We start from the raw sequence: 21862 nt of genomic DNA on the forward strand, positions 1-21862 counted from the left end.
GGGTGGCGACAGTTAGGTTCGAACCCGCCATCTCCCGAATAGTGTATACTGGTCGTAGTTAGGCGTCTGCAGCTATCGAGCTCGGTTCCTATCATGGTGTGGTGTACATACGGAGCTGTAACAAGGACGTTAAGAAAAAAGTTTCGAGGTATTTGGAACGTTTTGAAGTATGGTTGTGAAGAAGAATTGCAAAAAGTGAAATGGAAATGTAGAAGTCTTAAAAAGAGTAGGAGAGAATACACACCTGATGAAAACGATAAGGAATAGTAAAATATTTTAGTTGGGTCACATACTACGTAGGAATTGTCTTTAAAAATGGCGATAAAGGGAAAAATAAATGGAAGAAGGTTTGGAATGTTAATAGATGTCAAGCAACGAAGAAGTTATGAACAAATGAAACAAGATGTTTAGGATAGAAAATCATGGAGGATCTCCAGTTGATACATGTCTAAAGATAGATTGTCACAAGAAGAAGAAGCTGCATATATAACTAGTACCTTAAGCTCATTGGAGGGATATTAAGAGATAATATTATTAATTAATGTTTTCCTCAAACATTTTGATATCTTTGGATAGCATTAACTTTAATAACATTAACATTTTAAATTAAAGCAATACATGTAATTAATTCATTTTACTGGAGAACATAGCCAAGGGTATTGAGAACTTATGCGAGAAGGTTCAATTATTTACCTACAATAGGATTTGGAGGAAAAAAACTGTGCGTAAATTCACCTCAATTTCTTCGTAAAAATATTTCACCTGCGGAGAAAGAATTGTTTAATTTAAAGTAAATAGATAAGATCAGTGGCTCTTAACAGTGTAACTTCCATGGTATACTGAAATAAAGATAATATACATTTTATAGTGATCTGCACAGTAGTTCAAGCGAAACTGGCCCTTGAAACTTAGTCTAAGTGTCGTGAAGTTGTACACACAACTTATCCAGAAAAATCAGTACGGGTGGAGTTATACAATCGTATACACTTATTCTACAAATAATAGTCAAGACAATAAGTTTTTGAAACACCAGAATATCAATAGAACAATGCATTTACTGGAATTGAAATCGAAATAATTCTTTTTGTGATGCTATCGACAATGATGCATGTTACCAGCTGCATATGAACTGAGGGAAGGAATTAGTGTGATCTCTATTGAATGCACAACTGTTTCCTGACCTTCACAACTAGGAAGAAACCAGGTAACGCCTCTTCGTTGCGTGCTGCAGAACATGAAATTTATTCACAATGGTAACATGTTACATTTCAAATTTTGTCACGCCATGTGCCACAGGTATAAGAATGGGGCCTCTGGATGTGTGGAATCAGACGTCTCCAAACCCATCAACATGAAGACTACAGTAGTAAGTATCATAGATAAATATTTACTATATCTAAGAAGTTAAACAGTTAACAGTGACATACCATGTTCTCAAGTCGAGTCTTGGCAGCAAAGTTAGTTAGTATTTAAGAGTTTTTAAAGTACTCCTTTGGGGGCTCAAATGCTACAACTATAGTATTTCATAGGGTCGCTAGTAAAGGAATGGATATTGGGTGAAAAGAATATATTATTAATATTCTTCTTATTAATATTGTGCTGTATGGTACAAACACAACACAAAAAGAAAACGATACAGATTCATTAGTACGTCAACAGAAGTGGTATGTCTCACAAAAAATCGAGGTTAAAAGTTAGGTTGTGAGTTTCATTAATAGGAAAAGTCCATTCAGTTTTAATTTCTGCGTTGAGGGGGGTGTAAATTCCCTTTGGGGATCATTGTAAGTAGGTAGCTGTTAATATAAGGAAAGATCGTCATTAGGGTAATCACAGAAACAGAAGGGCACATATCTCTGCACATGGTTATAAGGGCATTTATTGGTTGTGGTAAGGATGCAAAGGAGAGGGCATATAAGTCTCTGATAAGACCCGAACTAGAGTATCGTTCCAGATTATGGGACCCATACAACTGATAAACATCCAAAGAAAAGCAACTTCATTTGTTCTGGGTGATTTCCCACAAAGGAGTAGTTATGAGAATGTTGCAATGTTTGGGCTGGGAAGACTTGGGAGTAAGGAGACGAGCTGCTCGACTAAGTGGTATGTTGCGAGCTGTTAGTGGAGAGATGGCGAGGAATGATATTAGTAGTTTTTCAAAGTAAGAAATATTACGATATGAGGATAAAGTTGGAATTCAAGAGGACAAATTGGGGCAAGTATTCGTTTATAGGAAGATGACTTAGGGATTGAAATAATTTACCAAGGGAGATGTTCAATTAATTTCCAAATTCTTTGCAATTATTTAAGGAAAGAATAGGAAAACAATAGATAGGGAATTTGCCACCTGGGCGACCGCCCTAAATGCAGGTCAGTTGTGATTGTTGTCCTGTTATTATTGAAATTTGAGAATCCTATCAGCACATAAATGAAGCCGCTATTACTGACATAATGTTTTCAACTTCGAGATGACACGTGCTACTAGCACATTCCGACTGAACGTCTGCTTAGTACCTGGTATGCTTCTATACGTTTTTTACAATTTAGTTCACCTTCACGAAACACCTGTGTGGATTAACATATTTCAGATAATTTGCAAACACTGATGATGGACCTTAAGTCTGAGAACTGGTTCTGAACCAAAAATTGTGCGCTGATACGATTGTCAAAATATAATAATAATAATAATAATAATAATAATAATAATAATAATAATAATAATAATAATAATAATAATAATAATAATAATAATAATAATAATAATAATAATAATAATAATAATAATAATACCAGGTGTCCAGAATTAAACTGACCGTGTTCAGCCCGGCACAGCACAGGCTATAATGGTATGAGTCTGAAATTTCGTAGATATGCTAATTAAGCGATGCACTCGCGAATTATGCTAAAAAATTATTCATTCCAAGTCTTACCACCGGGTGATAATACAGCGCTCTCACCAGTGCTAGGGTCCCAGAAAAAGACAGGAAAGATGAAAAATATCATAACGGTGGTTCTGGCATATGGTTATAAACACTGTTCGATATGGCATCCCAACTCAGCAACATAACACAGCATGGTGGACACTTGCCTCCATCATATCGGGTGAAGTCAGAGCGACATGCCGTCGTATTCTAGCCTTCAGATTAGGCAAAGGCAAGACACGATCCTTCAAATATCCCCACAACCAGAAGTCACATGCATTCAGGTCAGTGGATAATGTAGGCCATGCATCTGAAATATGCCCAGAGATGACGCGGTCGTTACTGACGGTCTCTTGCAGCAAATATTTCATCTCGCGAGCAATATGTGGTGTTTCCTCGTCTTGTATGAACGTAGCGATGCATTCACAGTTGCGTTCTTGCAAAACTGGAAACATGTGTTGCACAAGTGGTCCCCTATAGTATGCAGATGTAACTGTACACCTAACAGGCCTACGAGAGGTCATCTTCTCAAAGAAAAGCGGACCAAGAATAAAGGTGTTTGTCGCGTAAGCTGAATGAAATGGTGTCCGACTCGTTGGCTGAACGGTCAGCGTACTGGCCTTCGGTTCAGAGGGTCCCAGGTTCGATTCCCGGCCGGGTCGGGGATTTTAACCTTAATTGGTTAATTCCAATGGCCCGGGGGCTGGGTGTATGTACTGTCTTCATCATTATTTCATCGTCATCACGACGCGCAGGTCGCCTACAGGTGTCAAATAGAAAGAACTGCATCTGGAAAGCCGAACCCGTCCTGGGATCTCCCGGCACTAAAAACCATACGACATTTAATTTCATTTCAATGCAATGGTTCATCCTGCAAGAAGCAAGGAGCAGACAGAACGCAATTTCCCCGGAAGAAGTTACGGAACGTTGCAGCGCCATATCTTCGCCTGTTGGTAAGACTTGAAAGTAATAATTTTCGTGACATTATTCGCGTGCGCATTACCTAGTTAGCGCATCTACGAAATTTCAGAATTCTACGGCCATTGCAGCCCGTACTGTGCCACGCTGAACTCCCGGTACCGCCTGGACTGTTTTAATGTCACTACTTTGATATATCATGACCATGATTGGAAACACCCGTCCTACTGGGCCGATTTGCTTTATTTTTGTTTTATTCTCTCCTGAATTACTTGCCGGTGTCACATGAGACATTGATAGGTCTCTAAGTTCAGCCAAATTTGAATGATTATAATATAAAACCATAAATGATCACTTCAATGATTGCAGGCGAAAGCTTACGCTAACCCGCAATACATTCTGTACTTAGCACTAAGCGACTGACACTTTCATTAATATTCTGATACAATTATGATTTTCATCCTAAGTAATGTCATTACATGCAGCCATGTTTGATTACTACCTGTCAAGCCAGAGAGTATACACTTCCCCTGATCACGGAAGAATACTATTCCCTGCTAGATACTCTTTCATTCACTCACCTTTCCCAGCTTCCAAATATATTCAACAGATGGCAGAGCGTTCCTAATGACTTATATGCTGCTAAGAGAAAAACGTCTATGTACAAACAGAATCCATCATGACATCTGCCTTAGACATTACCTGGGAACACCTATCGAAGGGTAACCTAGCTACACTAGAAATAGTGACGGCTATGTGTCTTAAAAAGTCTCTGCCTGTCAAGAAATGCTCCTTCGAGACGAACCTCTGAGCTCACAACACAACCGCTCTAGATAGAAGAACTGCGATTAAAAATACCAATGCCTTCTGCAACAAAATATCAAGAACTGCAGGATAAGAAAGCAAATATATGAACAGCTTCTTACCAAACAGGCGGCATGATGACGTCAGTATGGATGAATTCTGACAACGAACTGCAGAATACCATAAGGGGCTTCTTATTAAATGTTCACAAAACCATTCAAAAGGGCAGACAAAACAATATGACTACGAATGACTAATTATAAGGAATGCTGAAGGGCAGCACGAGTCCTCCAGTATTTGTTAGTAGGATTGTTGACAGTACAAGTGTGAAGGACTCAATGAAGCTGTATCGTGAATGTGTAAATAAATGAAATAAATAAGAAATAATTAATCAATCAATAATAAATAAATAAATAAACTGAATGAAGGAATAAAAACATAAATAATTAAATAAATATGGTAGGCTCTAAATCGAGAAGTTAAATTTCAGAAAACAGTTAAATTCCTAACTACTTCACAAATAATGACGTTATCTATATGCAGTACTTATCTAAATAAATACGTCTCTTCCAGGTGGTGCTGTTACTGTTGGTAGCAGTGGTGACTGCGAGAGCAGATTCTCGTGAAGTACAATCCTCCACGAGATCAGTAAAGGACGATCAGTCCAAGGATGGTAATTCCCAGAAGGAGAATTCTAAATATATTGTGGATGACAAGGAGAAGTCCGGATACACTCAACGACCAGTGAATGATGTACACTCTGAAGATGGTACAACCCAGAAAGAGAATTCTAAATATATTGCGGTTGACAAGGAGCAGTCCGGATACACTCAACGACCAGGGAATGATGTACACTCAGAAGATAGTACTACCCAGAAGAAGGATCCTGAATATATTGTCGTTTACCAGGAGCAATCCGATTATCCTCAACGACCACCTCAAGGAAACCGCCCGCAATACACTCCTGAGAATTATGAAGATCAACATGAGCAACCCCAATATGTTCCACGACCACCTCAAGGAAACCGCCCGCAATACACTCCTGAGAATTATGAAGATCAACATGAGCAACCCATATATGTTCCACGACCACCTCAAGAAGTTCACCAGAAACACGGCCCTGTCAAGATAATTTCTTTCCCATATCCAGTAGGAAACACGCAGTACCCAGGGTTCTTGAATGATCACGAGCGGACACATTCTAAGAAAAGAAACGGTTCTGGTTCCGATGAATCCGGCAGTTCAGACTCATCCGATGAGAGTGATGAAAAGAAGAGCAAGAAGAAGAGGAAGAATGAAAAGAAAGGAAAGAAGGATGAAAAATACCCACAACAAATCCCAATAATGTGGCTTTATTCAAATGGTCAGGCTTTTAGGGGATACTAAAGGATCGCTTAACAACGAATACAACAGTTATGTGCCAATGAAAAATGAATTGGAAACTGTCAACTATTTAACTCCATTACCCTCTCTATTGAGTGTTGTGTGAAAGCTAAATTTGTTTAATCAAAGTAAAATTTGATATATTCTTGTACATGTTCAAAAAATAAAAATAATGATAAAACATGAAAACTGGTTTTCATTTTTACAGCTCGTTAAGGACATGTTGAATTTCTATCCTTTCCTCTGGTTCTTGAAGTAAATTGTGAAACAATAAATCGTACTCCCTCTCTAGGTTAATTGTAGTATTCTGTCCTTTTGTAAAAAACTGTAGTTTTCAAAACGAGTATGTCAGAAAATATGCAGGGTATCGCAGGATGAATGGTCAATATTCTGGTGTGCTGTGATGCCCCGAACTCACCTTGTGTACCTTCGATACCTCAGCTTATATTACCTTCTGCCGGCCTTGTTTTCCACTTACTGACAACAATCTTGGACTATCAACGAACTCTCCCGCTCCCCTGACGTCAACTCTATATCTCGCAACTTCTAGAATTAACTCTAGATCATATAAATACTCGCCAGGTTGAACGAGAGGCTGTTCCCCGCTGGATGTGCGAGCACGTAACATTGGACAGCAGGTGTTCTTCAGGTGAGACATAGAGATCAAATTATGCAAAAGATCGTTTTATTCATCTTTATAAATGGTGAGGCAGTTGGGAGAGTCACGAAGTTAGACGGCACTAAATTTCATTCCCTGTTCCTAGGCTACAAATCTTTTTTAAAGCAAGCTTGGACATTCACATTCTAGCGTATTCGAACTACCTCTAACCTTCAAGCGTAAATCCGATCTTCAGGTGCCTGCAGCTATTCCTATGCATCTAATCAGAACATTCTATTATTGGTCGTGTCTCTCGGTTCCGTCATTCCCGTCGGCTCTTGTTTAAAATTCTGCATGATTAATGATTGTATGATATAAGGTACATAGATTTACCACAGACTTGTATAACAATTTAACTACCGTTGTCTAATTATTTTGATAAATGTCACTGTCTATTTTTTCGAATAAAGTTACTTGTTCCCTTTAAACTTCTATACTTTGTTAACGATTTTCGCATTAGTCTTTGCACATCCAGGAATCTGGATAAACTATTAATTGTAAACATCACTTTTGAAATTTGCCTCAAATTATCATTCCAATTATTTGTTATTCTTTTGTTCCCCGCTGGGCAATAATGTGCATACATTTATATATTTATTCAAATAAAGGTTGTTCTTATCACTATCGGTACTACCTTTACCTTTAATTGTATAGTTTGTTACCACGCTTTTACGTCGCGAACCCCTTTGGGCTTGTTTTCCGCTGCGCGCAACAGTGTTTCGTTATTGTTATTTTTGATATGAAACCTGTACTCTGTCATCGAACTCAAAGTTTGCCCTAAAGTACTGTAACAAAATGGTAGTGATAGCAGAGTACAACACAGGCATATGAGAGGAACGCTCTATTGAAGCAAACGCTTCATATGGACATATGCCCTATTCGAAATAGTTTCCGATATAAACCATATTTAACGTACATTTGTTTTTGGGCTAGTGTGCGCACGTATGTGATGATAACCACTTGAAAGTGGGTACAGTCGTATGCCCACACATTTTAAATGGTCTTTAAAACAAGTGCTATACAGAAAAGTGAAATTAAAATTCAATACTTTCAAAATATATATTTTCATTTTATTTGTAACTAAACTATAACAAAACTATATATTCGCTGCAAGAAATTGACTTTTATATAAGTAAAACGGACGCATTGGAAATAAGAGTGAAGTTTATGAACCTAAGGTAGCAATATACATTTCCAATACAAAGTACAACCGCCACTTCAAATAGTAATGATGCAACACGACCTTCAAGAAGACGGCTATCTGTTATTGCAGATAAGTCGTGCTGTTCATTTTGCAAAATTAAAATACAGAATTTAGCTCTTTTGCAATGCAAAGCAATGCTAGTCTCACCACAAGGAGGCAAATAGACGTTTATAGACAATATATATATATTAAAATAGGGACAGTTATCTTTGCTGTGCACGATACCAAGGCACAACAATTCGAAGGCATCCTCAGGCCCGCAAGTAAGGTCAGCAGGAAGAGTGGCATAGATATTAGGAGTTTTAATGTGCCGTCCCCCCAATGTTTAAACATTCTGCAGACTATAAAGAAGCTTTCTATTCCTTGAAATTACTGCTCAAAAATCAGTTCCTTAGTCATCACGTATTAGTGTTGCCTTTTCCTGATCAGGGATTTAGGGATCTCAAACCCACCCATATCATTTCTTTCCCATAACTATTCCAGCGATAATTTCGTCATGTTCTTATCATGTAATGAATAGGGGCTAGTCAGACGTGAGTTTGTTCCTTACAAACAAACGCACCGCGTGTTAGTTCATCGTTACCAACATTTCCACGATGTATTCCGTTGATGGACGTTATTAAAACCATCAACATTCTTGAATGACTCGCACGATAAATATTTGGAAATTATTTTCCAAATATTGTATTAAACACGTTTCAAATGAAGCCGATACCTCCGCAGAAATTAGGAAGTTTGCGGAAATCACTAACATATGAAAGACGCCCCTTTTTTGAAATGTTGGGCTCCTAGTTACGTTGTATGTCTGACACGGCCAAGGATGGTTTATCAATAGATCTCGCTGTACAGCGAATGCGCAAGTGCTTTCTACAGCACTATAAATCACAGAAATGTATTTTCCGCTGATCTATTTTATTTTGTGCCCAGGTTGCAAAAACGATGCGAAAGACTTTTGGGGATTTTGTTACAAAGCAGATGTGTCTCATTTCCAGATAATACTCATGTGTAACAATGCACTACCCTCAAGTCCTATTGGATGCTTCATTTCGGGTTCAGATTATCATTCACGATGGCTTTGGATTCCAGGAGATGTAATCTTGTTTAGCTTGAATTTACTCCTCGGTAATATTGGTTGTTGAGATGTCGCCATGACTTTTGTTCTCTTGTTATTCAAGAATGAATGATTCAACCAACCGACCGACCAACCAACCAACCAACCAACCAACCAACCAACCAACCAACCAACCAACCAACCAACCAACCAACCAACCAACCAACCAACCAACCAACCAACCAACCAACCAACCAACCAACCAACCAACCAACCAACCAACCAACCAACCAACCAACCAACCAACCAACCAACCAACCAACCAACCAACCAACCAACCAACCAACCAACCAACCAACCAACCAACCAACCAACCAACCAACCAACCAACCAACCAACCAACCAACCAACCAACCAACCAACCAACCAACCAACCAACCAACCAACCAACCAACCAACCAACCAACCAACCAACCAACCAACCAACCAACCAACCAACCAACCAACCAACCAACCAACCAACCAACCAACCAACCAACCAACCAACCAACCAACCAACCAACCAACCAACCAACCAACCAACCAACCAACCAACCAACCAACCAACCAACCAACCAACCAACCAACCAACCAACCAACCAACCAACCAACCAACCAACCAACCAACCAACCAACCAACCAACCAACCAACCAACCAACCAACCAACCAACCAACCAACCAACCAACCAACCAACCAACCAACCAACCAACCAACCAACCAACCAACCAACCAACCAACCAACCAACCAACCAACCAACCAACCAACCAACCAACCAACCAACCAACCAACCAACCAACCAACCAACCAACCAACCAACCAACCAACCAACCAACCAACCAACCAACCAACCAACCAACCAACCAACCAACCAACCAACCAACCAACCAACCAACCAACCAACCAACCAACCAACCAACCAACCAACCAACCAACCAACCAACCAACCAACCAACCAACCAACCAACCAACCAACCAACCAACCAACCAACCAACCAACCAACCAACCAACCAACCAACCAACCAACCAACCAACCAACCAACCAACCAACCAACCAACCAACCAACCAACCAACCAACCAACCAACCAACCAACCAACCAACCAACCAACCAACCAACCAACCAACCAACCAACCAACCAACCAACCAACCAACCAACCAACCAACCAACCAACCAACCAACCAACCAACCAACCAACCAACCAACCAACCAACCAACCAACCAACCAACCAACCAACCAACCAACCAACCAACCAACCAACCAACCAACCAACCAACCAACCAACCAACCAACCAACCAACCAACCAACCAACCAACCAACCAACCAACCAACCAACCAACCAACCAACCAACCAACCAACCAACCAACCAACCAACCAACCAACCAACCAACCAACCAACCAACCAACCAACCAACCAACCAACCAACCAACCAACCAACCAACCAACCAACCAACCAACCAACCAACCAACCAACCAACCAACCAACCAACCAACCAACCAACCAACCAACCAACCAACCAACCAACCAACCAACCAACCAACCAACCAACCAACCAACCAACCAACCAACCAACCAACCAACCAACCAACCAACCAACCAACCAACCAACCAACCAACCAACCAACCAACCAACCAACCAACCAACCAACCAACCAACCAACCAACCAACCAACCAACCAACCAACCAACCAACCAACCAACCAACCAACCAACCAACCAACCAACCAACCAACCAACCAACCAACCAACCAACCAACCAACCAACCAACCAACCAACCAACCAACCAACCAACCAACCAACCAACCAACCAACCAACCAACCAACCAACCAACCAACCAACCAACCAACCAACCAACCAACCAACCAACCAACCAACCAACCAACCAACCAACCAACCAACCAACCAACCAACCAACCAACCAACCAACCAACCAACCAACCAACCAACCAACCAACCAACCAACCAACCAACCAACCAACCAACCAACCAACCAACCAACCAACCAACCAACCAACCAACCAACCAACCAACCAACCAACCAACCAACCAACCAACCAACCAACCAACCAACCAACCAACCAACCAACCAACCAACCAACCAACCAACCAACCAACCAACCAACCAACCAACCAACCAACCAACCAACCAACCAACCAACCAACCAACCAACCAACCAACCAACCAACCAACCAACCAACCAACCAACCAACCAACCAACCAACCAACCAACCAACCAACCAACCAACCAACCAACCAACCAACCAACCAACCAACCAACCAACCAACCAACCAACCAACCAACCAACCAACGAATCAATCAATCAATCAATCAATCTGCATTTAGGGCTGTGCTTTCCTAACTGAACTGAAGGAAGCAAGATATCATCGAACATCTCCTTTGGTAAATTATTCCAGTCCCCAAGACCTTTTGCTATAAACAATACTTGCACCTAATTGTCACCTTCAATAACAAATTTAACTTCATATTTTGACCCTTCTTACGTTTGAAAATTCCATTCAAGCTCATTCATCTACTAATGTCATTCCACGCCACTCTTCATATCGCTTAGTCGAGCAACTCGGCTCCTTACTACCGAATCTTCCCAACCGAAAAGTTGGAACCTTTGCGGGAATTAACCAGAACAAATCGTGCTGCTTTCGTTTGGATCTCTTCCGGTTCTCGAATCAAGTAATCCTGTTTAGGGTCCCATACATAGGATCCATACTCTAATTGGGGACTTACCAGAAATTACACGGTCTGTTCAACCCCCAAATGCCCTCATGACCCGAAGAAGAGTTCTGTTAACTTTATTTACAAGCTCATTAAATACCTTTGGCATCGGCATGTCGGAAGCTGATTGTATTTCGGTCTACAGTTTTCAAGAAAGTTAATTGTTAATGAGTCCTAATTCGCTTTGCTAGTGTCGATGACTTCTGTCCCTACAGTAAAGAATTTCAAAATACTGTCTTGGCAAGAAGAACATAAACGTAGTATATATTTGTTTTCAGAGGAATTTAGAGAACTGAATGAAGTGTTTTCTTAAATTAAAATCTTCTACCTTCTTCGCAAATGCTGATACTAGACGTCTGATGTTCTGTATGCTTTTCTTCTGGATGTTGTAGGTATGTTATCGTAAATGTAAAGACGACGATTTAGTTGTTAACTCATGTTGGTACTTTTGGTCATGTATTCTTATGGGTAAACTTTTTTACGTGTACGTTTCGTGGGAATAAAGATGAGCAATGTGATACTATCGTATGAGCAAGGTGAACTCAGCGGTAAGAATGGTGAGTATTCATACAGCATTTCAACACTATGCCGTCCGCTGCACACCTTATCGTATTGGCTGCCAGTTCGACCTGCCTTATGGGTATCAATATATGTACCTCGGGGGCTTCCTTCTGCTCTTCTCTACAGTTAGTGAAATATCACTTACGACAGTTTACTCCCGCATAAAGACTGATAGTTATATTATATTATTAGCGGGATATTATGGGAGAAGCAATTAATTTTCCTCAAATAATTTCATATTTTTGTACAGCCGTTACTTTAATATCGTTAATATTCCTTCAATGAAAACAACGAATACGACTCATTCATTCTTTCTGGAGAACATATATGAAAAGCTCCAATCCTGAGCTTTCATAGGTTTTGACAAAACTGTACATAAATTCTCTCCCAATTTCTTAGGAAAAAATTCCTAATCCAAAGGAAATAATATAATTTGAAATAAATAAATATAATCAGTGGCTCTGATTTAATGTACAGCAATTTCCATTCTATCCTGAAATACAGACATACATTTAATTGTGATATGTACAATAGTTTCTGCGAAATTGGCTCTTCAAAGTATGTACACGGGACGTGAATTTCTGCACATCACTTAACCAGAAAAAGTATTTACCAATGGAGTTAGGCAACCAGCTAAGGGTCTTACACAAGTGATAATCATGACAAGAATTCAAGAATCACCAGAAGATAGATAGTACAGTACAAAATGCGTTGACTGGGATTTAAATTAAATTCAGTTTGTTGTGGCACTAGGACAATTATGCATGTAAACAACTGCATATAAACTAATTGAAGGTATTATAGTTGTACAGCTGTTTGCCGACCTTCACAACTAGGAAGCAAGTGATCTGCGTGTTGTTGAACACGAAAGATCTTCACAAAGGTAACATGGTACAATTTCAAATTGTGTCACGCTATGTGACGGGTATAAGAGGTGTGAAATCTGAAGGTGTGAACACAGTACTCTCTAAACCCATCATCATGAAGACTACAGTAGTGAGTATTATCATACATACTTAGGTCATCTAGGTAGTAAAATAATTTGTTCGAAAATACAGTCTTGTCAAATTTAGTTAACACAATTGGAAGTTCGTAATTTACTCATTTTTGGGTTAACATTCTTGAACTATAGCATTTCATAAAATCGATATTAAATTAAGGGACGTTTGAGGAAAGTAATTATTAAATGAAAAGTGCACGACGCGCAAAAACAATTTTTGTACAGATGGTCAATTATGCCAATGCCTGTCTGACTCGTTGGCTGAATAGTCAGCGTACAGGCCGTCGGTTCAGAGGGTCCCGGGGTCGATTCCCGGCTGGGTCGGGGATTTTAACCTTCATTGGTTAATTCCAATGGCCCGGGGGCTGGGTGTTTGTGCTGTTCCCAACATCCCTGCAACTCGCACACCACACATAACACTATCCTCCACCACAATAACACGCAGTTACCTACAAATGTCAGATGCCGCCCACACTCATCGGAGGGTCTGCCTTGCAAGGGCTGCACTCGGCTAGAAATAGCCGCAAGGAATTAAAAAATGCTAATGCCTTTATTATTATTGATGTTGTCCTCATTTTGCAATTTTGTGCATGGTATCTTTCGCACTGATCGTTGCACAGATTACTAGATACAGTCTTCGTTCGGCTGGTAGAAATTTTTGTTTTGGCAGAATCTGTGGTGAAATCCATGAGTGGCGTAACGAGTGATTACCTGCCGTAGCTCGTAATTTGCTTGCTTCCTTTCTTCCGTCATTATGGCGTCCGTGGTGTAGGAGGCCGACCAAATAGCATTTCGTTTCTCGTTTAAGGTTCGGCTGCATTCTCATAGGGCTTGGTGTTTGGTAGACATAAACTGAGTTTTAATATTGTCAATGAAGTAGTCCTCTTTGGTTAGAACATATGCTAATGTCACTACTGTGATATTTTATGAGCATGATTAGCGTTGGTTTTCAGCATATTGAAAGAGTTTAACAGAAACAGTTTTGGAAAATCCATCCACCCGTCCTACTGGACCAATGTGCTTCATTTTTGTTTTTTTCTCTCCGGAATTTTTTGCCGGCGTCACATGAGACATTATAGCTCTCTAAGTTCAGCCAAATTTGGATGATTATAACATAAATCCATTAAATGATCACTTCAATGATTGCAGGCGAAAGCTTAGGGTAACCCGCAATACATTCTGTACATAGCACTAAGCGACTGACACTTTCATTAATATTCTGATACAATTATGTTTTTCATCCTTAGTAATGTCATCGCATGCAGCCATGCTTGATTACTACCTGTCAAGCCAGAGAGTATACACTTCCCCTGATCACGGAAGAATACTATTCCCTGCTAGATACTCTTTCATTCACTCACCTTTTCCAGCTTCCAAATATATTCAACAGATGACAGAGCGTTCCTAATAACTTATATGCTGCTAAGAGAAAAACGTCTATGTACAAACAGAATACATCATGACATCTGCCTTAGACATTACCTGGGAACACCTATCGAAGGGTAACCTAGCTACACTAGAAAGAGTGACGGCTATGTGTCTTAAAAAGTCTCTGCCTGTCAAGAAATGCTCCTTCGAGACGAACCTCTGAGCTCACAACACAACCGCTCTAGATAGAAGAACTGCGATTAAAAATACCAATGCCTTCTGCAACAAAATATCAAGAACTGCAGGATAAAAAAGCAAATATATGGACAGCTTCTTACCAAACAGGCGGCATGATGACGTCAGTATGGATGAATTCTGACAACGAACTGCAGAATACCATAAGGCGCTTCATATTAAATGTTCACAAAACCATTCAAAAGGGCAGACAAAACAATATGACTACGAATGACTAATTATAAGGAATGCTGAAGGGTAGCACGAGTCCTCCAGTATTTGTTAGTAGGATTGTTGACAGTACAAGTGTGAAGGACTCAATGAAGCTGTATCGTGAATGTGTAAATAAATGAAATAAATAAGAAATAATTAATCAATCAATAATAAATAAATAAATAAATTGAATGAAGGAATAAAAACACAAATAATTAAATAAATATGGTAGGCTCTAAATCGAGAAGTTAAATTTCAGAAAACAGTTAAATTCCTAACTACTTCACAAATAATGACGTTATCTATATGCAGTACTTATCTAAATAAATACGTCTCTTCCAGGTGGTGCTGTTGCTATTGGTAGCAGTGGTGACTGCGAGAGGAGATTCTCGTGAAGTTCACTCCTCTACGACATCAGTAAAGGACGATCACTCCAAGGATGGTAATTCCCAGAAGGAGAATTCTAAATATATTGTGGATGACAAGGAGAAGTCCGGATACACTCAACGACCAGTGAATGATGTACACTCTGAAGATGGTACAACCCAGAAAGAGAATTCTAAATATATTGCGGTTGACAAGGACCAGTCCGGATACACTCAACGACCAGGGAATGATGTACACTCAGAAGATAGTACTACCCAGAAGAAGGATCCTGAATATATTGTCGTTTACCAGGAGCAATCCGATTATCCTCAACGACCACCTCAAGGAAACCGCCCGAAATACACTCTCGAGAATTATGAAGATCAACATGAGCAACCCATATATGTTCCACGACCACCTCAAGGAAACCGCCCGCAATACACTCCTGAGAATTATGAAGATCAACATGAGCAACCCCAATATGTTCCACGACCACCTCAAGAAGTTCACCAGAAACACGGCCCTGTCAAGATAATTTCTTTCCCATATCCAGTAGGAAACACGCAGTACCCAGGGTTCTTGAATGATCACGAGCGGACACATTCTAAGAAAAGAAACGGTTCTGGTTCCGATGAATCCGGCAGTTCAGACTCATCCGATGAGAGTGATGAAAAGAAGAGCAAGAAGAAGAGGAAGAATGAAAAGAAAGGAAAGAAGGATGAAAAATACCCACAACAAATCCCAATAATGTGGCTTTATTCAAATGGTCAGGCTTTTAGGGGATACTAAAGGATCGCTTAACAACGAATACAACAGTTATGTGCCAATGAAAAATGAATTGGAAACTGTCAACTATTTAACTGCATTACCCTCTCTATTGAGTGTTGTGTGAAAGCTAAATTTGTTTAATCAAAGTAAAATTTGATATATTCTTGTACATGTTCAAAAAATAAAAATAATGATAAAACATGAAAACTGGTTTTCATTTTTACAGTTCTTTAAGGACATGTTGAATTTCTATCCTTTCCTCTGGTTCTTGAAGTAAATTGTGAAACAATAAATCGTACTCCCTCTCTAGGTTAATTGTAGTATTTTGTCCTTTTGTAAAAAACTGTAGTGTTCAAAACGAGTATGTCAAAAATATGCAGGGTATCGCAGGATGAATGGTCAATATTCTGGTGTGCTGTGATGCCCCGAACTCACCTTGTGTACCTTCGATACCTCAGCTTATATTACCTTCTGCCGGCCTTGTTTTCCACTTACTGACAACAATCTTGGACTATCAACGAACTCTCCCGCTCCCCTGACGTACACTCTATATCTCGCAACTTCTAGAATTAACTCTAGATCATATAAATACTCGCCAGGTTGAACGAGAGGCTGTTCCCCGCTGGATGTGCGAGCACGTAACATTGGACAGCAGGTGTTCTTCAGGTGAGACATAGAGATCAAATTATGCAAAAGATCGTTTTATTCATCTTTATAAATGGTGAGGCAGTTGGGAGAGTCACGAAGTTAGACGGCACTAAATTTCATTCCCTGTTCCTAGGCTACAAATCTTTTTTAAAGCAAGCTTGGACATTCACATTCTAGCGTATTCGAACTACCTCTAACCTTCAAGCGTAAATTCGATCTTCAGGTGCCTGCAGCTATTCCTATGCATCTAATCAGAACATTCTATTATTGGTCGTGTCTCTCGGTTCCGTCATTCCCGTCGGCTCTTGTTTAAAATTCTGCATGATTAATGATTGTATGATATAAGGTACATAGATTTACCACAGACTTGTATAAAAATTTAACTACCGTTGTCTAATTATTTTGATAAATGTCACTGTCTTTTTTTTCGAATAAAGTTACTTGTTCCCTTTAAACTTCTATACTTTGTTAACGATTTTCGCATTAGTCTTTGCACATGCAGGAATCTGGATAAACTATTAACTGTAAACATCACTTTTGAAATTTGCCTCAAATTATCATTCCAATTATTTGTTATTCTTTTGTTCCCCGCTGGGCAATAATGTGCATACATTTATATATTTATTCAAATAAAGGTTGTTCTTATCACTATCGGTACTACCTTTACCTTTAATTGTATAGTTTGTTACCACGCTTTTACGTCGCGAACCCCTTTGGGCTTGTTTTCCGCTGCGCGCAACAGTGTTTCGTTATTGTTATTTTTGATATTAAACCTGTACTCTGTCATCGAACTCATAGTTTGCCCTAAAGTACTGTAACAAAATGGTAGTGATAGCAGAGTACAACACAGGCATATGAGAGGAACGCTCTATTGAAGCAAACGCTTCATATGGACATATGCCCTCTTCGAAATAGTTTCCGATATAAACCATATTTAACGTACATTTGTTTTTGGGCTAGTGTGCGCACGTATGTGATGATAACCACTTGAAAGTGGGTACAGTCGTATGCCCACACATTTTAAATGGTCTTTAAAACAAGTGCTATACAGAAAAGTGAAATTTAAATTCAATACTTTCAAAATATATGTTTTCATTTTATTTGTAACTAAACTATAACAAAACTATATATTCGCTACAAGAAATTGACTTTTATATAAGTAAAACGGACGCATTGGAAATAAGAGTGAAGTTTATGAACCTAAGGTATGCATATACATTTCCAATACAAAGTACAACCGCCCCTTCAAATAGTAATGATGCAACACGACCTTCAAGAAGACGGCTATCTGTTATTGCAGATAAGTCGTGTTGTTCATTTTGCAAAATTAAAATACAGAATTTAGCTATTTGCAATGCAAAGCAATGCTAGTCTCACCACAAGGAGGCAAATAGACGTTTATAGATAATATATATATTAAAATAGGGACAGTTATCTTTGCTGTGCACGATACCAAGGCACAACAATTCGAAGGCATCCTCAGGCCCGCAAGTAAGGTCAGCAGGAAGAGTGGCATAGATATTAGGAGTTTAAATGTGCCGTCCCCCCAATGTTTAAACATTCTGCAGACTATAAAGAAGCTTTCTATTCCTTGAAATTACTGCTCAAAAATCAGTTCCTTAGTCATCACGTACTAGTGTTGCCTTTTCCTGATCGGGGATTTAGGGATCTCAAACCCACCCATATCATTTCTTTCCCATAATTATTCCAGCGATAATTTCGTCATGTTCTTATCACGTGTTAGTTCATCGTTACCAACATTTCCACGATGTATTCCGTTGATGGACGTTATTAAAACCATCAAAATTCTTGAATGTCTCGCACGATAAATATTTGGAAATTATTTTCCAAATATTGTATTAAACACGTTTCAAATGAAGCCGATACCTCCGCAGAAATTAGGAAGTTTGCGGAAATCACTAACATATGAAAGACGCCCCTTTTTTGAAATGTTGGGCTCCTAGTTACGTTGTATGTCTGACACGGCCAAGGATGGTTTATCAATAGATCTCGCTGTACAGCGAATGCGCAAGTGCTTTCTACAGCACTATACATCACAGAAATGTATTTTCCGCTGATCTATGTTATTTTGTGCCCAGGTTGCAAAAACGATGCGAAAGACTTTTGGGGATTTTGTTACAAAGCAGATGTGTCTCATTTCCAGATAATACTCATGTGTAACAATGCACTACCCTCAAGTCCTATTGGATGCTTCATTTCGGGTTCAGATTATCATTCACGATGGCTTTGGATTCCAGGAGATGTAATCTTGTTTAGCTTGAATTTACTCCTCGGTAATATTGGTTGTTGAGATGTCGCCATGACTTTTGTTCTCTTGTTATTCAAGAATGAATGAATGAATGAATGAATGAATGAATGAATGAATGAATGAATGAATCAATCAATCAATCAATCAATCAATCAATCAATCAATCAATCAATCAATCAATCAATCAATCAATCAATCAATCAATCAATCAATCAATCAATCAATCAATCAATCAATCAATCAATCAATCAATCAATCAATCAATCAATCAATCAATCAATCAATCAATCAATCAATCAATCAATCAATCAATCAATCAATCAATCAATCAATCAATCAATCAATCAATCAATCAATCAATCAATCAATCAATCAATCAATCAATCAATCAATCAATCAATCAATCAATCAATCAATCAATCAATCAATCAATCTGCATTTAGGGCTGTGCTGTCCTAACTGAATTGAAAGAATCAAGAAATTCATCGACCATCTCCTTGGGTAAATTTTGCTGTAAACAATCTTTGCCTCTATTTTTCACCTTGAATAAAAACATTGACTTCATACTTTGATCCTCCCTACTTTTGAAAATGCCATTCAAGGTTATTCATCTACTAATGATCATCCTCGCCACTTTTCATACCGCGTAGTCGAGCAGCTCATCTCCTTACTCCCGAATATTCCCAACCGAGCGTTTGCGACATTTTCGGAAATTTACCAGAACAAATAGTGATGCTTTCGTATGGATCTCTTCCAGTTCTCGAATCACGTAATTCTGTTTAGGGTCCCATACATTGGATCCATACTCGAACTGGGGTCTTAGACGGCCTATTCTCTGTATCCTTATTAAAATCCCCTAATGCCCTTATAACCTCTGTAACCTTTATTTACAAGCTTATTAAATGCCTTTGTCATCTGCATGTGGGAAGTTGACTGTATTTTTTTCTCCAGTTTTCAAGAAAATTGTTTATGAGTCCTAATTCGTTTTGTTAGTCGATAACTTCTGTCCCTACAATAAAGACCTTCAAATTACTTCTTGGCAAGAAGAACATAAACGTAGTATATATTTTTGTTCGGAGAAACTTAGAGAACTGAATGAAGCGAAAGGCCAACATTTTGTACCTCTGTTTACTTAAATTCATATCTTCTACCTGCTTCGAAAATGCTGATAGTAGACGTCTGAAGTTCTGTATGCTTTTGTTTTCGTGGATGTTGTATGTATACTATCGTAAATGTAAAGGCGACGATTTTGAAGTTGTTAGCGCATGTGACTACTTTTGGTCGTATCTTCTTATGGGTACACTATTGTACGTGTACGGTTAGTAGGAATAAAGATGAGCAATGTGATACTATCGTATGAGCAAGGTGAACCCAGCGGTAACAATGGTGAGTGATCATACAGCAGTTCAACACTATGCCGTCCGCTGCACACCTTATCCTATTGGCTGTCAGTTCGACCTGCCTTATGCCTCGGGAGCTTCTTTCTGCTCTTCTCTACAGTTAGTGAAATATCACTTACGACAATTTACACCCGACATACAGACTGATGGTTATGTAGACGAAAGGTATCGACGCAATGTCACCGTAATATTTATCCCAAATGGAATACAACAACTCAATTTACTCAAATAAATTGTTTGAATCTGCGGTAAATTAAGAAATAGTACGAAATATTTTACTTGCAGAGAATAATATGGATACATACTTTACTACTTTACAATTATTTCTTCTGCTATGTCGCAGCGCTTCCGTATGTGTTTTGTTTGTCTTACAGTTTCGTGTGTGACGTCCTTGCTCACTGAAGTAATATACTGTATTTAATGGTCCAGGAATCATGCTATTTTTGTTTAAACAGAAAGTAATATATTTATTGGTCCAGGGAGCATGCTATTTTGCTGTTTGAACTGCCCGCGCTAGTCATATGGACAAAGATAATGACAGTTCACAGACATAGCACCCCCATTCGTCGGTGCAAGCCCTGGACCTTAAGAAAGAAACAAAAGACGGCACGAGCAGCGGAATACAACATAAAGGAGTCCTGTCCACGGCGCGTAAGTACGTATACATATTTCCCTAGTAACGATGATATTCCTTAATTTACCGGGGATTGTTCACTTTATTGGTGTAGAAGCAATAATTATGTTCCATTTGCAACAAATATTACAGTGACGCTTCGTCGATACCTTTGGTTTACATAACGCAGACGGATAGTTATATTATTAGCGAAATATTATGGGAGAAGTAATTATTTTCCTCAAATAATTTCATATTTTTGTATAGCCGTTACTTTCATATCGTTAATATTACTTTAATGAAAGCAACGAATACGACTCATTCATTCTTTTTGGAGAACATGTATGAAAAGCTTCAATCCTGAGCTTTCATAGGTTTTGACAAAACTGTACGTGAATTCTCTCCCAATTTAGTAAAAAAAATCCTAATACAAAAGATTTATTTGTATAATTTGAAATAAATACATATAAACAGTGGCTCTGATTTAATATACAGTAATTTCCATTGTATCCTGAAATATGGACGTACATTTTATAGTGATATTTACAATACATAGTTTCCGCGGAACTGGCTCTTGATTGTATGTCTGCGGGACGTGAATTTCTGCACAACACTTATCCAGAAAAAGTATTTACCAGTGGAGTTAGGCAACCAGCTAAGCTTCTTATACAAGTGATAATAATTACAAGAATTCAAGGACCACCAG

General features: G+C 39.0%; 3 protein-coding genes across 4 annotated transcripts in view; 2 read left to right on the plus strand and 1 right to left on the minus strand.

The window, feature by feature from the left end:
- The window catches only part of LOC136884474 (uncharacterized), a 338275-nt gene that overhangs the window by 96354 nt on the left and 220059 nt on the right, over positions 1–21862 (minus strand). The gene's annotated exons all lie outside the window — the stretch shown is intronic.
- LOC136884475 (transcriptional regulator ATRX homolog) lies at positions 1211–6212 on the plus strand. Its single transcript, XM_067156671.2, has 2 exons — positions 1211–1366; positions 5214–6212. The coding sequence occupies exons 1-2, from the start codon at positions 1235–1237 to the stop codon at positions 6024–6026; spliced, it is 945 nt and encodes a 314-aa protein (XP_067012772.2). The 5' UTR covers positions 1211–1234; the 3' UTR covers positions 6027–6212.
- Positions 13248–16310, plus strand: LOC137502828 (transcriptional regulator ATRX homolog). Its single transcript, XM_068229891.1, has 2 exons — positions 13248–13273; positions 15435–16310. Exons 1-2 carry the CDS (start codon positions 13259–13261, stop codon positions 16245–16247), a joined length of 828 nt encoding a protein of 275 aa, XP_068085992.1. The 5' UTR covers positions 13248–13258; the 3' UTR covers positions 16248–16310.

The sequence above is a fragment of the Anabrus simplex genome, chromosome 12 (assembly GCF_040414725.1).
Source record: "Anabrus simplex isolate iqAnaSimp1 chromosome 12, ASM4041472v1, whole genome shotgun sequence".
NCBI lineage: Eukaryota > Metazoa > Arthropoda > Insecta > Orthoptera > Tettigoniidae > Anabrus > Anabrus simplex.

Excerpts from the sequence above, each read along its gene's own strand:
- LOC136884475 (XM_067156671.2), top strand. The coding sequence starts at position 1,235 with ATGAAATTTATTCACAATGGTAACATGTTACATTTCAAATTTTGTCAC. Across the intron at positions 1,367-5,213 it reads TCAACATGAAGACTACAGTA|GTGGTGCTGTTACTGTTGGT; the intron begins GTAAGTATCATA and ends CGTCTCTTCCAG.